This window comes from Larus michahellis, chromosome 4 (genome assembly GCF_964199755.1).
Source record: "Larus michahellis chromosome 4, bLarMic1.1, whole genome shotgun sequence".
NCBI lineage: Eukaryota > Metazoa > Chordata > Aves > Charadriiformes > Laridae > Larus > Larus michahellis.
This window is the reverse complement of record NC_133899.1, coordinates 80,522,567-80,538,911: the sequence shown is the minus strand read 5'-3', so window position 1 is coordinate 80,538,911 and position 16,345 is coordinate 80,522,567. Positions and strand designations below refer to the sequence as shown.

Here is a 16,345-nt window from a genome sequence, read left to right as displayed (position 1 = left end):
TGGAATGTTTGGGGTTTTTTATTACCACAGACAAGTGAAAATGCTGCTGTAGTAGCATAGGTTAGCAACAACCTGCTCCTGAAAATAGAGACTAATTTTTCTTATGCTTCTTGCTGTGGCACATGTACCATTAATGGAAATACCTAGCCTTTAGTTTTATTCATTTTTATTTCAAACCAATACCAAATTTGAAAGACAGACCTGTTTTGATCCTTTCCCTAAACATATATCAAATACTGACATATCTGTATTTCACTTGCAGATACAATTTCCAACTTAGTCATCATTTGAAGTTAATCAAGGAATTTCTTCATCTTGTAATTTCTCACCTGCAGGTAGTTAGAAATGTGATTACAATTAAAATTACCATTAAAAACTTCATGCTGTGGTTTCATTACCTGTGTCAAATGAGTTCTATTAATTATGAATTATGATATTCAGACTTGTGTTAACATGCACATCAACAGGAACCATGAGGTTTCCACTGAAATCTGCAATTCAAGACTTAATTTTGGTAAACGTCTGAGAACTCAAGTTAAACTCAACTTCATGAAAGAATGACTCAGGCACTTGTGTTGTCAGAGAGCAAGATACGTATGTCACTCACAAACAAAGTGCACTCGCACATTCATATTAATGTATTATAGATTGCTTGCCATTATTTGCTCAGCTAAAACATGAGCCCAGAGAAGGTCATGGAACCAATCCAATCCCCTTTTATGTCAATAGAAAGGCTCTTGTGGCACCTCTTTGTGCCTGCTTCCTGCAAACAACCACACAACTACATGTAAGGCAGGGGGTGGTGTTAGACACTACAGAATCCCTACCTGCAGGTGTAAGGGTAGTAGCCTGACTGCACGGAATCAGCATCCAAGATCTGCAAAGTTCTTGTACTTGCAGAAGTCATTGCTATCCTCTGCTGTATAAGGATGCATTTCAACAAAGGATGTGCTTTAAATTGGGTCGCTTTTTCCCTTTAAGGATAGATAATAGATAAATCTGTAATCTCCCAACTTACTAGCAACCCAAAAGTCTGAAAGCTACTTCTGCTGTAATCACTGAAAGTAAAGATATATTATGGCTTCTTATTAATGTAAAAGGAGAAAATACAAATACATCTAGTAAATAATTTAATTGCAGAGCAAACTGAGCATTTAAAGACCTTCCTAAATGTCACAAAGTTATGCAATGTAGACATAAACTAAAATTATTCAGTAGCTCACCCGCAATACATCCACAGTTACTGAACATGTATAAAGCAAAAAAAGCTACGTTACCATCAAGAATTACATAAAACAAGATGGTGTAAAACAGCTATGTCAGCAAAAAAGTTTCATCTTTTATCACATGTACTCATCCTGTTCCAAGATAACTACTCCAGTCTTTCCACTTTCTCCCATAGTTACCTTTGCACACTCTATACACCCTTCTGCGGGAGCACATTTCCTTGTCTAGTTAAGTCAGTATCCCCTTCCTTCCCATTTCCTTAAGAACAGGATAGTCAAAAGAAGTTGATGATCATATGTCTGTAACAAAAATTAAAGCAACCAGAAGTATGCCAACAGTCACCCTCATCTTTCTGCTTGTATTTTGTGCCCTTTTGTAGCTGTCCTCTAAACTGACGCTTCTTCAGACTGAAGACCATCTTGCTGTATACCTGCATACTATTAGCGTAATACAAATGATAACAGAGCCCAGAGAGGTGTTATATTCTCAGCTGAGAGTCCTCAGAACTTGCTGGTATCGTCCTGCCACTACATCGTGATAAAAGAGATTGCAAACCAGAGAGAGAACAGTTCTTCAGTTCCCCACTAGCCCCCCCCGCCATTTGTGTGACACAGACTATCACCCAGAAGGGCATCTCCTGATCCCAGTTACTGGCCTTCATATACTGCAGTAACAAAAGCTTCAGCAAGAGCTGAGATATTAAATAAACACTGATTTTTAACATCCAAGCTTAAAGCAATAATCTTTGAATAATCTGCTGCAGATACTGAAATTAAATTCTTGATAATCTGAAAAAAAAATAACTTTGGCTTAAAAAAATTGCACACAGTACTAACTATTGAAGTAATATAATGAGAAACTGGAATGGATTTATTCGAAAGTTACAAACAATAAAATACAAATCAAAGAACAAACATTTACAGAGAAGGGTACCATATAGCTGGCAAGACAGAATCCTATTTTCGTGAATAATCTCTAAGCAGGAAAGAGAGAAGAAAGCAAAAAAAAGAGGCAAAGAGAGCAAGACGTAGGGACAAATGACAAAAAGAAATCTGCTCATAAAGAGAAAGAACAGAGAACCATGAATTAGAAAATAAGTCATTAGTATGAGGGGAAGAGGTACAAGGAGGAAGTGTGAAAAGATCCCGCTCTCTAGAATGACAATTTTTAGTTACTAATAAAAAGTACCACCTTCCAGAAAAGATGCTGCTTGCATGTCTAAGGAAAGACCAAAAAGCCTCAGGCATAAGAGTCAAAATTGTCCGACTCGGGGAACTGCAAGAGGAGCCATAACATTTTATATCCACTTTCTGGCTGTGATCCCAATCTGGCACAGATGGCTTCTAAATGATTGCCACTGCCAGAACCCTGCAAATGACTGTCGCTACCAGAAACCCACTGGCCTATTATGAAATGAGCTTTAGCCTTGATCTGGATGTTGACGCTGCAAAGGTGGTGGGGGGTCACAACACTATAGGACGGTGCAACTTATCTGTCATACGGCCCAAAGCGCACCCTGCAAGAGGTGGCAAAGCCCCTTACTTACATCCACCTTTGGCACACTGCAAAGCACAGGACGACCAGGTTTCGCTCCCAGCTCTGATGCTAATCTCCCTTGAGCCTTGTCCCATTTCCATTTAAGCCAATTCCCTGCAACTACCACAGGTCTCTGTTTCCCTCACTGGTAAAACTGAAGTGATACTTTATTCTCCTCGCCTCTCTTTTCTGCCTGGTTGATTTAGGCTATCAGCTTCAGGGTTGCAATTGCCTCTGACGATGCGCTTGTACAGCTCCCTACCACTGATGCTGGGCAGAGCTGGACTTTGATCTTAGCTGGAGTCTCTTATGCACTACAGCAGTAACACCCTATGTAAGAGCGCAGACCCCCAATTAGGGGAGAACTCAAACATTTTAAAAGCACACGGCTCGGCTAATTTTATACATCGCAATAACCTGAGACTAGACATTCTAATTTAGAGCAGAGACTCACGCTCTTTGTACCCTTTTCTTTAGAAAAAGCAGTGCTCTCATAAATTATCGATGCCGTTCCCCACCACAGGCAGCTGGGAGCGAGCTTGCCTGCATTGCGATGCTCTCGGTCACAAACTGCACCTTGCAGCGGGGCGAGCACTCTACCTGCACTGCTGCCGTTAGAGTGTTGAGGCTTAAATAATACACCAATACCTCAAATAAATGCACAGAAACAAGTGTGGGACACCTTCAGTCTTCAAGCCTGTTCCAGGACTTGTTTACACATCACACTTTCAGAGATCTTCTTATCTGCTCTAATTGCCATGATTCATGAATTTCCAGCACAGCTCTGCTCCACAATTTTCACCCAACTGCAATCCTTCACTCTGCAAATAAATAACTAGTGACTGTTTATAGCTGTGATATCTAAGCACAGCCTTAAAACTTCAGAGCAAATTCATAAAAGCTATAAACAATTGAGTATAATAAAAAATGTCACAGGTAATGTATATTATTACCATCATCATGTATATATCAAGAGGTATTATGCCACTGCAAATGCACGCTGTGTAATCTGCTTTACACAGCACCCTCCACGCGCAGTGCCAGACCCCCGGCAGCACAGTTCACAGGTTGCCTTGGGCTACGGCAGGTTTATCCGCACAAACCAAGTCTCAGTAGCATTACAGAGATGCTTTGCAGAGAACTCTGGGGACTCGTGGCAAATCTATTCCTGTGTGGACCGCACTTTTCAGCTGACAACGTTTATATATTTCTTATTAAGCAGGTTAGACGGTTTTGCAAATGCTGCTTTTTAAGTTATAGTATTGAGATGTATTGTTAAAGAAGCAGGTGAAAACATAATAACTAATAATAATAATAGGAAGTGGGACCTTACTGTGACTAAGTGTATTGACAATTTTATCTTGGCTAGCAACAGTTTCATTTAACTACAGTTATGTAGTATGAGGAATATGCTTGCTTATACAAGACACACCAGCATAAAATGAAAATGAATATGTTAATTTCAGAAACTCTATAAATTAAAAATGAGTTCAGGAAAAAGATAGAAACCAAAAAATACATATTTTTGAACTAAAAAGCTGAACTCCTATGAATCTGTAATGCCTCCCAGGTGTTTCTGCTTTGTATTTTCTACTGGAAGCTGCTAAAGGATACCAAAGGAAAACACTACTGTGCTTGAGACCATAATTCCTAAGGAAGCTACATCTCACTCTTAATTGCCACCAGGAATCACTTTGGGGTTGGAGGCAGCTACATGAACTGCAACTAATTTTTTACTTGAGTCTAAACTATTTTGATCCTTTATAATAAAGGTCAGAAAAGCTGTTAAAATTGTGTTCAATTTAAAAAATAATTCCTAGCTTGTTGTACCTGGTATGTAGCTTCATGTGAGTATGGACTTAATCATATGCTTGAATTTCTGTCTACAAAATGGTGTCATGAAAATAGCTGCAAAATATTTACTTTTAAAAATAATTTGTCAATTGTATTTGATACCATTAGTGAAATCAAATCTCTTTCAACCTATGACTGTTAATGTTTCAAAAGCAGAATACATAAGAGAAGAAAAAAAAGACATAAAGGGCAAAATACCAAAATCGCAAATTCACAAACAATATAAATTTTTTATCCACCTCAGCGTGAGAAAGCTAGGACTGACACTGAAAGTGTTTTTTGTTATTTTTTTGTTAACCCACTCAAAACGTTCTCAGCACCATAAAAGTGGAAGTATAATCTGTTTTGTGAGTTTTGGACATGCACGTGGATTGTTTAATGAGTTGTACAAGACACAGGCAGAACTGATTCCTTCTGGCTCATTTCACTTGTAAGGAAAAATATGACATTTTTCTAAAGAAAAAAACACTTATCTGCTTGAATTAATTCAGGTATATAGCTGCATGTACCTTCAATTTCTAGGAGGAGCAGTATAGGTTTAGGAGTCACGCTACCGTTTTAAAGTCCATGCCAAAGTTGAAACAGCTTTTGCCAAGCCCAGAGAAGGGCTTGCAGCACTTTCCAGCACACTGTACACCAGCAAGGCTCTGGCTACGTCCCATACGTCTTTACAGACTTCAGCATGCCCATCAGCCTGTGCTCTGTGCCCCGCGCTAGCAGCAGTGACATTGTGGGCTGTCACATGCCACCCGGGCCATAAAGAACGCGGGGAACAGGCCTCCAGGCTTGGACAGTCAACAACCATTGAACTCACTACAGTAAACAAGAATCTGAAGCAACAGAGCAGATAAGCTCGGGGCATTTTGCTCCCGGAAAGATGAACTATTCCAAGGGGTGGACATCAGGCTTCTCCCTCACCTCGTGTATTTCACTCCTAATTTACTTATTTGACCTAATTTACTAATAAAGTGTTTTCATGTGTAATCTCAGTCATATATGCTTTCAGAAACTATTGTTTCCTGGATAAGTACATTTAGGGGATCCTGGAGGATGCTTTAAACAAGCAAGTTCAATGAGATTTGCAGTGATATACCTCTAACTCAGGAATTAGCCCTATAGACTGAAAAAGAAGTCAACTCCATGAGAGTTTAGAAGCCTAAACAAAGACACTTCAGAGCAGAAGCGTGGTTTGTTTGCCTTTTGGTTTGGGGTGGTCCTCAGCAGTTTCTGGCCATAAACATACAGTTAACATTCAAGAATAATATTATATTAGAAAAGACATGAGTATCATCAGATCTGTGTTTCTCTGAAGATCTACTGCTTTGTCTCCCTTTGCTTCTCTGAACTGCACTGAGCAGAAACAGAAGAGATGTTTTGTTTCTCTCTTCAAGGCTACTGCTACAAAAGCCCTCAGCAAACTTTTGGCATTGGCCTCTGCAGAGCCTTGTGTACAATGAGAAAACAGAGAAACAGTCACTCTGCTGCTGGGAAGAACCATGAACAGCTGTTCTTCTGGTATTTTTGCCTTCATTACAAGGCTTCAAATTGCATCAGAATGCACGCGCTAGTCATTTTTGAAGCCTTAGTGCCAATTCCTTATATCTTTCCAAAACACATGGTCTGAAAAAGCTGCCGGAGAAAGCAGCAAAATTCTTGGGTTCGTTGTAATCCGTTTTCTTTCTTTCTTGTTCTTCTGTTTATTAGAACTATCACTTGCAGAGATCAAAACAGCAGAATTCCACTTGTGCATCTTTTTTCTTATGTATTAAGGAGTGATTTATTTGTGTTTACGTTGCACTCATTGTGGCATATGGTCACTACAAATACTGTCATCTAGAATGGGGGAAACTACAACTGATCTGCGTAAACAGCTGTCTTTCTTTGTCTTACACCGCACTCTGTAAAGATTTTTAATTTCACGATTCTCCACCCAAAAAAAAAAGGGGGTTATGTTACTGTATCCACCTTGTTTTATTTACAATGAAACAAATGAAAGAAACATGCCTTGCTGTCTTATCCAGAACACGTTTTTAAAATGCCTCTGATGTCTTTCTGCAATAATTCAGTTTGAAAAAGAGATTTTAATGAAAACTAAAAAGCCCCACAACGTTAACGTGGCTCCGAAGAGCGGATTCAGAAGCGGCTTTACTGTTGTTCCACGGCCCGGCACGGCCCATCCCGCCGGGAGCGAACCCTCCTTCGGCTGGCGCCCTCCTCGCACCGGCAAGTCAGAAACAAACTATTCTCCGTGTGCCAGCACCAAACGCTGCCGCCGCTCCAACGCCGCGCGCCGGGGGCAGGCACGGGCAGGCCGCCGCCGAGCCCACCCCGGCACCGCCAGGCGAAGGGGGACCGAGCGGGGCTCCGCAGGGCGAGCGGGGCTCCGCAGGGCGAGCGGGGCTCGGCGCGTCCCCGGGGCCGGGCCCGGTGCCGGCGACCGCCGCTGACGCACGGGGCTCTGGGGCAGCCGCCGCCGCTGGCGGCTCCCGTAGCTTATGGCAACGGCGGAGCCAATGGCAGCCGGCCGCCGGGCGCTGCCATGGCGATCCCGCTCCTCGCCATGGCGGCACCACCGGCCGCGGGGAAGCGCCGGCCGCGCCCGGCCCGCCGCCCCGCGGAAGGGGCAGGGAGCGCCCGCCGGCGGGGGCCGGGGTCTCCGCGGCCGCCGGGCGACGGCCGCCACCGGCGGCGCAGCGCTCCGGTCCCTCCTTCTGGGGGGGCGCCGCGGCGGATGCAGGGAGGGAAGCTCTCCCGCTGCGCGGCTCTCCCGCTCTCCGCCGGGCTGACAGCTCTCCCCACAGACGGGCCGATGAACTTCGCCGAGCGGGACCGGCCCGAAGTTGGGTGACGGGAGCGGGACCCCCGGACCGAGAGCAGGCACCGGGGCCGGCTTGCCACCCGCTCCACCCGGCGGCACCCACCGCCTTCCGGCCGCTCCCCGGGCAGGGTCCGGCCACCCCGGCCCCGCCGCCGAGGAACGGGGTTCCGACGGCGACCCCCCGAGGGGCAGCCGCTCCAGACCAGGAGCGGCCCCAGTCCCTCCGGCCGCCGCCCGCGCCGCCCCACCCGCCGCCCCCCGGCGGGGGTCCCCCCGCTACCTGTAAGGGATCCAGTCCGCCTGGTGCCTTGAAGTCATCTCTCCCCGGCGACGCTGCCCAGAGCCGAGGAGGGGGATGCGGCCGCTGCTGCCCGAGTCGGAACCCGCCACGGCGCGGGCAGCATCCTCCGTCCGGGGCGGGGGCGGACGGCGCGCCGGTTATCCCGGCAGCGGCCGCAGAAACATCCCCCCGGGGAGGGCTCCCAGCGGCGGGCCGGGCTGCATGGGGAGGGGGGCGGCCGGGGGCAGCGGGAGGCGGCTCCCAGCCCTTCCTCCCTGCCCGGAGCGGCGGCTGAGCCGGGCACCGGCGCGGGGGGGGGCGCGGGAGGGGGCGGAGGAAGGGCCAGCGGCGAGCAGGGAAAGGCAGGGCAGCAGCACCGCGTCCCCGCCGCCGCTACCCGCCTGCCCCCCCGCTGCCGCCGCCGCCGCGCTGAGGCATCGCCAGGGCGAGGCGGGCCGCGCCGGGCCGAGCCGCCCTCCGCGCCGGGCCCGCCCCTGCCCCGTCAGCCGCGCTGCCACTGGGCATGTGCGGGGCCGCGGCCGGCGAGGGCCAGGCCGGGCGCGGCGAGGCTCGGTTCGGTGTGCCTGGCGCCGCCCCCGCGGCGGGTAACGGCCGGGCCCTGAGGCGGGCCAGGGCCCTCGCAGCCCCCTGAGGCGGGGGAGAGGTGCGAGGAAAGCTCAGCCCCAGCTCAGGCTCTTCTCAGTCCAGCCCTGCCGGCAAAATCTATAAATTGTAGTAACTCGCCCCCGAAATGGCTGAGCAGCCGTGGCCCGGGGTCTGTTAGCAAAAGCTTAACACGACCCTTAAGGGAAAATTCATGTTTTGTGTTCGCCAAGGCCGGACTGGCCCCTCACGGCGATGCAGGCCCGCTGGGACACGGTGGCCACAGCTTAACTCTGCTGGCCCTGGGGTGGCCACCAGCACCAGCAGCTGTTTGGGGAAGCCGTGGCAGAAGGCTAAGTCTGGCTGGGAGCAGAGCACAGCCTCAGCTCCCTGAGGAACCCAGCTTTTGGTACACAACTCGTCTTACAGGCAGCCATCCACTCGTCCCAGCAAGACCAGCTCGGCTCCAGCTCTGCAGCCACAGCAGAAGTAAAGCCCATTTACACTATTGACCATGTAAATCCCTGCTCCTCCTCCCATAAGTCTGTGTCAGCTTATAGAAACAGTCTGACTTTGTAGGAAAAAAACATGATCTGAAGGAACAAGGAATTAGTGAAAGATGAGGATTAATGAAAAATATAATCTCTATTTGCTTTGAATAATGGCAGTCTGGCCCCTAGTATCTCAGAAGTTTTGTTGTAGGTAACATTTGTACTGTGTATGGAGGGGATATTTAAAGAAAAGACTGTTATGAGTTAGCTTGAAGTCACCTTTTCACACAGATCAGGCATAGTGGAATAAACCACCAGAGAGTTCAGTGAGGCACCCACTGTACCCTGGACAGGCTAAGATGGAGAGGGGCACCTAAGTGACAGACGTGAAGCTGTGACCTGCTAAGCCATCCCCAAATAGCAACGCTGGGCTTCGGCTTGATGGCGTGAGCTCATGTGGAAGAAGGGTACGGTACAGGTGATCCCATTGCAAAGTATTGCAGAATTAGAAAGAAGGGTGAATGATTAAGGCTGTGGGAAGGTGCGCATTTGAGCAGAGAGTGAGTAAAAATGTTCACCTAAGAAAACAGAGATGGGGTTAAAAGTAAGTGTCTAGAAATAGTAGAGAAGAACAGTAGAAAAAGAACTTTTGTTCTGGTTTTATAGCATAAAAGCAAAGGAGACTATTATAATTTAGCAAATTAAAAACAGATTGATGGAGATACTTTTTCAGGCAACATAACTGTATGGTAGAGTTCACTACCAAAGAACGCGGCTGGGGCCAGGAAGCCAGCAAGAGTTAACAGAAGATGACATGCTTGACAGATAACAGAAATGTCACCATGTTCTTCACTGTCATAAACTTTAGAGAGGCTAATTTGTTTTAAAGCCAGAGACTGCAATTTAAACATTTTCCAGAAGTCAAAATGAGATCTACCTTTAAGGAAGAATTCTCCACATCCATGTGGATAAGACAATTTGCTGCTTTCGTGACCAGCACCAGGCATTGGCCTTGGCAGACCTCCGTTCCAGTCAGGCACAATCTGGAACTGTACAACACCACCACCTGGCAGTGTTATTAGCGTGAGGCTGCAGAAGATCCCATCTCCCGGTACTAAGCTGCGTGCTTTTTAAGCATGCCCATTTGCTGAGGCTTCTGTAGAAAAGAAGACAGATGAAAACTTGAAGAGTTTCATGTCTTCGGAGTCAAAAGCTCTCAAGAATGATGATTAGAATATCTATTTTCAAAAAGCCACAAGTGTAAAGTCTGATAGATGAGCTAAAGCACACACATCAAAAAGATCCCTCTGAACCTCTGACTAATATGAAATATGGAAGTCCTTTGCTGTCATTAAAACAGCCCAAGACCATGTTTCTCTTTTTTTTTTCAACGAATACAAAGCATATGGGGTTACTAGACGTTCAAAATGGGAGACGGTCAGGGTGTCCTGGAAGATGGGGGTGCAAAGAGCATAATGTCCATCTAGGGAGAGCTGACACAGAGGAGAAGAAATATCGGGAAAATTCTATGGGGAGAAGGGAGGACAATTCTCTGATGTTTTATCCGCTTTTGTAGGGTTTACTTAGGCTCCCAAACTCTTCCTCATCCTCCCTGATTCTCCATCATCCCTTTACCATCTTGAGTCACTTGTTTTTATACTGCCTCACTCTCCAGCTTTGGTTCTTTCTCGGTGGCAATGCACTGCCCCCTGAGCAGAGCAGAAAGGTTCCAACTCACCAGTCTCCTCTGGACGTCACTCTGCTTTGTCTACGTGGCACACAGAGCTAACAGGGCAAGAGTTGAAGAGGAATCCTTGCCAGGAGGATGACCACGGTGTTCATTTTGCTGTGTAACAAGCCTCAAGATTGCCGCTGAGGTGCAGATCCACTCACTGACATTTCTAATGATTTTCAGCAGCCAGAGAAGACCTGGCTTTTGCAGGTGCCAGTTTCCTCAAGTACTACTACAACAAAAACTAGGGAAAAATTCCAGCATGTAACAAATAACCCTGACTTCCAATGATGATTTCTAGGTGCTATCTGTAAAGAGACTTCTCAAAAGACGTGCTTAATTAGTTTCAGATACCAGCCTGATGGGCAAGACAGTCTATTAGAAAAAGAGCACTTTCCAGGTTCAACGATGGATATACGAAACAGATGGAAAGGAGCAATGTGGTTGCAAACCTAGCTCCTCCGCTGCCAAACATGTCTCACTGAGTACCACCTTCCTCTGTGTAGTGTGCTACCTTTCCAATTATTCCTATTTTGTTCTCTATGTAAAAGAAGTGTCCTACTAATAATACAATAATAACAATGAATAATACAACACAACTGTATCTAGCAGTTGAAAACACCTGCATTTGCAACTGAAAGCCTTCTGGCAATCTGGGTAGAGAGCAAGACATCAAAGCAGGAGGACTCTGCTGAAAGGGAGTTGGGAGAACCAAAGCAAGCAGTAAAATAAGAAACTGATGTAAGCTCTTTCCTAAATGTACAGATTAATAACTTTTAAAAGTCTAATTTTGCCACGATGGGGGAATAAGGTTCTTATAATTTAGCCCATGAAAAAAAAAACCCACAAACAAATAGTAAATGTATATACTGATTTGAAAAAGTGCACAGGTTATCTCTCATAGAGAGGTTTTTATCTATCTGTGTTCCTATTGTTCCTCTTTCTAGAGCCACTGTTGCTTCTGCAGTAGTGAGCACGGCACTGTTCAGAGCTTGTGTGCTACAGGTAGAAAGGTCTGCGTGTTGTGTGGCTTAGAACGTTTCCTACACCTCATAGCTGCTATAGTGGGCTCGGGGTATGTATTGAATTGAATTCCTGACTCATTTGCATTTTTAGCTGACCTGAAAGAAGGTTGAATTTAGAAAAAGGAAAAGAATAGTAATGAACACCATAGATTTTCTTATTTCTAGGTCCATCCTGGGTTTATGCTGTGGTGTAACACCCATCCTAACTCACAGTTCTAACCCATTTATAAGACGTGTGAGAGACTAATTCGATCTTTACTTTTTAGTTCTTTTAAAAGGGCAAAAGCTGACAGTTTCTTGTCTCTGGATCAGCTAAAGCATAGTGCTGAAAACACTCCTATCTGTCATTTTATAGCTTACAATAGCACAAACAGAACAGATTTGGCACAAGCATGTAAGGAGATTCTGGGTTTTTCTTTATTGGCGTGGACATTTCTAATATTAAGCTCCAAATGACAAGGAATAGGGATGTGTTTATGCTGGCATAACTACAGAAGCGGTTGTGTTTAGATTTTTCCATTCCAATATATCTAAAATCAGCCTATCATATTTGAAGTAAAGCCATGCCAAATAAAACTTATCTGCATTCATTACAAATCTAGAGTTGCTAACAAAGTTCATGAACTTTTCTGTATAAAGCTCAGATCAGTTGTGAGGGTATCTAGGATATTTTGTTTGTTTCTTTGTTCATTTGTTTGAAAATCAAACTGTGCAACTAACCATAGCCAGATGCAAAAGCCGAGGTTTTGTATAGTGAGCTGAAATTCAGCAAGTTCAGTGGATTTCTTCCCAAGCAGTGAGTTCTGGAATGTATTAAAACAAATTCAGAATAAACTCCAGAGATGATAATAAGGGCATTAAAACTTTCACAAATCAAAAAAGAAGAAAATGCTCACAAAAAGAGAATTAAATCAAAGCCTTGAATGGTAATTTTAACCATAAACACTTCAATAATACCAAAGACATGAGAGAGATAATGCTGCTCATGGTCATGGGCTTTGGATGAGGCTTATGCCAAGTTCACTGTCCTTGTGCCTTAAATAGAAAGAAGACCAGGTTAAATCTTGTTTCCCTAGTAAGAAAAAAAAGGCATTATTTTTGATAACCCAATTTCAACTATAACAAGAAAATTTTGTGGTAAAGGTGAAGAATTTGGAGATGAAACTCTGGGAAGGAGACAAATTGGTATATGGAAGATTTATTGCAGCCTTTACAGCGTTGATCCTCTCTATCTCTCCATGGAAGCTCACTTTTCCTTACCGTATTTCATATATTCTCATTCCAATAAGTACATTTCTGTTTCTTTATTGTGAGGCTGTGAAGCATAAATACCGATTGCTACCACACCGAAATAAAATCTATTCTGCAATAACAGAATAGAGTTCCCTCGCCACCCAGAGTGATTTTTCACTTTAGTTGCTTCAGTCTGAACTTGCCTGGCTCCACTGAGATCCTGTCTAATATCAGGTTTTTTACAGTTAATATCAAGCTGACACCTACATCTACATATTTCTGTAAAATAAGTAAGTATGAGAAAATGTTAACTTTTGAGGAGTGAAAGTTGTTAAGCCCACTTTGCCAGCACTAGAAATCAAACCTTGTACACCACGGTCGTGGTGTTTGTCACTGATGCCCTGCATTCAGCGCCTGCTGGACAAGTTTTTAGTTCAGTCTGATAGCAGGTTCTATAACAACACTTAGCATCTCTCTCAAAATCTTGCACTGGTTATATCCAATGCTCTGATTCCCTACTGTAAGTAATAAACCTTGTTACTCAGGTGGAAACAAAGTCTCTTGCACAGAGACAGACTAACCTACGTGCCTGCTGTATATAAAGTCACCGAAACTTGAGGAAGAAACTAGTATAATCATAATTAGAGCTCCTGTCATCTTTGGAATTGCTGTCCCATTGAACACGCTTATCTAAATCCAGTGGGACTGCTAGAAGTGGATTCTGCTTTATATTCCCTTCAGACTCCCCTTTTTACTTGCCCTCTAACATTATTCCTACATCCTGATACCTAAAATGATTGTTCATGAAGGATGAATTTTCCTGTGATAGTGCTTAAATACAAAATTGGATAATCCTATCCCATTTCAGCATACTATTTCACATCGGTTTTGCTTTCAAAGGTTTCTTTTTCCTTTGAAGGTTATTATTAAACCAAATTTTACACAGTAATTTTACTCTCATCTCTTGCACTGGTGCTTTTTGAACTTTTCTGAACCATTCACACGATTTACACGTCACTCAAGACTGTTAGAATACCAAGTAAAAAAGACATATTTTCAAAAATTCTCCCTTGCCCAAAGTACATGTCTCTCTCCTATAAGACAGGTCTAGATTCATGGCAAACCAAATGCCAGTTTACTGCCTGGAAAATTATAAGTCACTTTTTGTTTGTTTTTCCCTTCTAAAAATCAAGGGTAGTTTTCAGTTCTGACACTTTTGTGGGTTTTTATTTTCACAGAATCACAGGATGGATGGCAATGGAAGGCAATGGAAGGCATCTCTGGAGATCATTTTGTCCAACCCGTCTGCCTAGAGCCAGGACAACTACAGCAGAGCTGTGTTCAGGCAAGTTTTTCATCATCTCCAAGAATGGAGACTGCAACTTCTCTGGGCGGCCTGTGCTACTGTTTGACCAGCCTCACAGTCAAAATGTGTTGTCTTATGTCTAAATGGAATTTCCCGTATTTCAGTTTGTGCCTGTTACTCATTTTGTTCCTCTGAACTAAGATGCATCATTTTGCACTCAACCAGCAAGAAGGGAACATATTGCATCTCCCTTTGTCCTCCTGGCAAGTCCAGAGGACCCTGAGGTGTCTTCTCAGGACAAAAGCAGGCTCTTTCAACTCAGACTGGGAGAGCTGTGCTAAAATTCTCGTTAACTGGTAGCAAACAGTAGCATGTCTTAGCCTGCTTAGTCTCAACCCCAAACTGTTTCTTCTTTTCTTTGCAGCATGGTGAGTAAGCAACTGTACTTAATACAGCAAAACCTCAGGATTAACCTGAAACTAAGTACATCCTTCATAACTTTTCTGTAAAAGCATGTATAGGCATTACTTCCAGTTAATGTAAATCAAAAAAAGTCCATTGAAATTATAGATCTTAAACTGTCTACCCCAGCTGAGGATATAGCTTTAAATGTTCATGCTTAGCTATTGGGGAGCTAGACAAAAAACCAAACAAAATCCTCTCTAATCTCAAAGAAGTTTCCAACTCGTGGATGTTTCAAACTCAGACATGACTTATCTGCCCTTAAAAGCTGTTAACTTCACCTGACAATGAGCCAGAAAATTGAAGTGCTCCCAGCAGAACTTGTAAGTAGAACCAGAAATGCTTTGCCATAAGTGTTCGTTTGGAACATCATGATAATGACCTTCTCATTTTATACCCTCCAGATTTCTTCTTCCATCAAACTTGATTACTCAAAGAAGTCAGTTTGTTTATTAAAAAAAAAAAGAGCCACGGGTTTTGAAAGAATTAACGTTCCGTTACACTTTAGCACAGAGTTGCAATCAAATTAAAATAAGGTTGAGTTCACTGTACAAGGAGAAAAGATTTGAATGGTTTTGTTTGCAGTCAAAGCAGCTCGAAAAATAGGAAACTAGCTTTAGAATAGCTGAACATTTTTATAACTAGAAAACATTCTACAGTCTTCAGGGTCTTCAGATGATATTTAAGATTAAATAGTATGAAGTATGAAGTTATTGTTTTCATTTGCTTGCTTTAAAATTGCGTAGTTAGTAAAACTTCTCAAAAGGAGCAGGAATAAGAATTTCAATTATTGTTTTGCTGCTCTCCTTCCAGTAGAATGGGTTAAATATATTTGAGCTTGCAATGGAAACACCTGATTTTCCTTCAGAATTTGTGCAACTTATTAGCTTGACTTACTGCAATCATCTGTACTTCTGGCCAATATATGATACTATTCATAATATGACTGCTTTACATCATCTTTTTAATGCGATAAAATGCCGCATTCACGTTAGAGATGATAAACTGAGGCAAGAGCTAGATTACTTAGGTTGCCTACATCTCTATAGAAAGTCTCTGGATAAGCTAGGAATTGATCAGCTGATCTTCTCTGAAACATCCATCTACAGCGCATACAAATTATATTCTGTGCCAAGTGCTTTCCGAGTCCTCCGCATTTGCCAGTACAAGGACAAGATGAGAGTGCATTGCTTACTCAGTGTTTCCCTGAATTACAATCTAATGCAACTGGTAATAATTTCAAATACACAGATACACTAAATTAACTTAAACAGTTGGCTGAGAATTTCTGTTTGCAAGAGCTATTAACATTATTGATTTCACCACACTATTTTTTCACTTTACCTCAATAGATGACTGAAGCTGTGGCCAAATAGTTCAGCATAAGCTAAATGTGAGACACTGTGTTCAATAACCTGGTCCAGCCTAAAGAGACATTTTTTTGTTATGTTTTAGCATATTCTTATAAAATGTTTTAGTTCACTGTTCAGCAGGTTCTCAGTGATTTGGCTGTAAGAGTTTAACAGATACTTGCCGGGCAGCTCCCAGCTTCCACCGGGCAGTTTCTATTTGACTGGTGAAGAGGTAGCTCCCTATGTGGGCACATGGGCACTCCCTGCCTACAGCCTGGGGGTCTCTGTGGGCTCATCGTGCAGCCCAGCACCCACCTCCAGCACACCTTCCCACCAACACTTCACCCCCACCCTCCTGCACCCACATGCAGAGACCCCTCCCAGGGCACTGCAGATGGCCCTATCTCTTGCCAGCCCCTCTGAAAG

At 44.0% G+C, this 16,345-nt stretch overlaps 1 protein-coding gene across 11 annotated transcripts in view; it reads right to left on the bottom strand.

Annotated features, from left to right (window-relative positions):
* TUB (TUB bipartite transcription factor) overlaps nucleotides 1-16,345 on the bottom strand; it is a 155,749-nt gene that overhangs the window by 64,406 nt on the left and 74,998 nt on the right. For 3 of the 11 annotated variants that reach the window (XM_074585888.1, XM_074585892.1, XM_074585894.1), the window contains exon 1: nucleotides 7,716-8,126. The exons of 6 other annotated variants lie outside the window; for them this stretch is intronic. In XM_074585888.1, coding sequence (XP_074441989.1) covers nucleotides 7,716-7,753 — 38 coding nt within the window. In that variant the 5' untranslated portion in view covers nucleotides 7,754-8,126. Of the gene's footprint in view, nucleotides 1-7,715; nucleotides 8,168-16,345 lie in introns of those variants that run through there. 2 more of the 11 variants (XM_074585896.1, XM_074585887.1) reach the window with 2 other exon arrangements.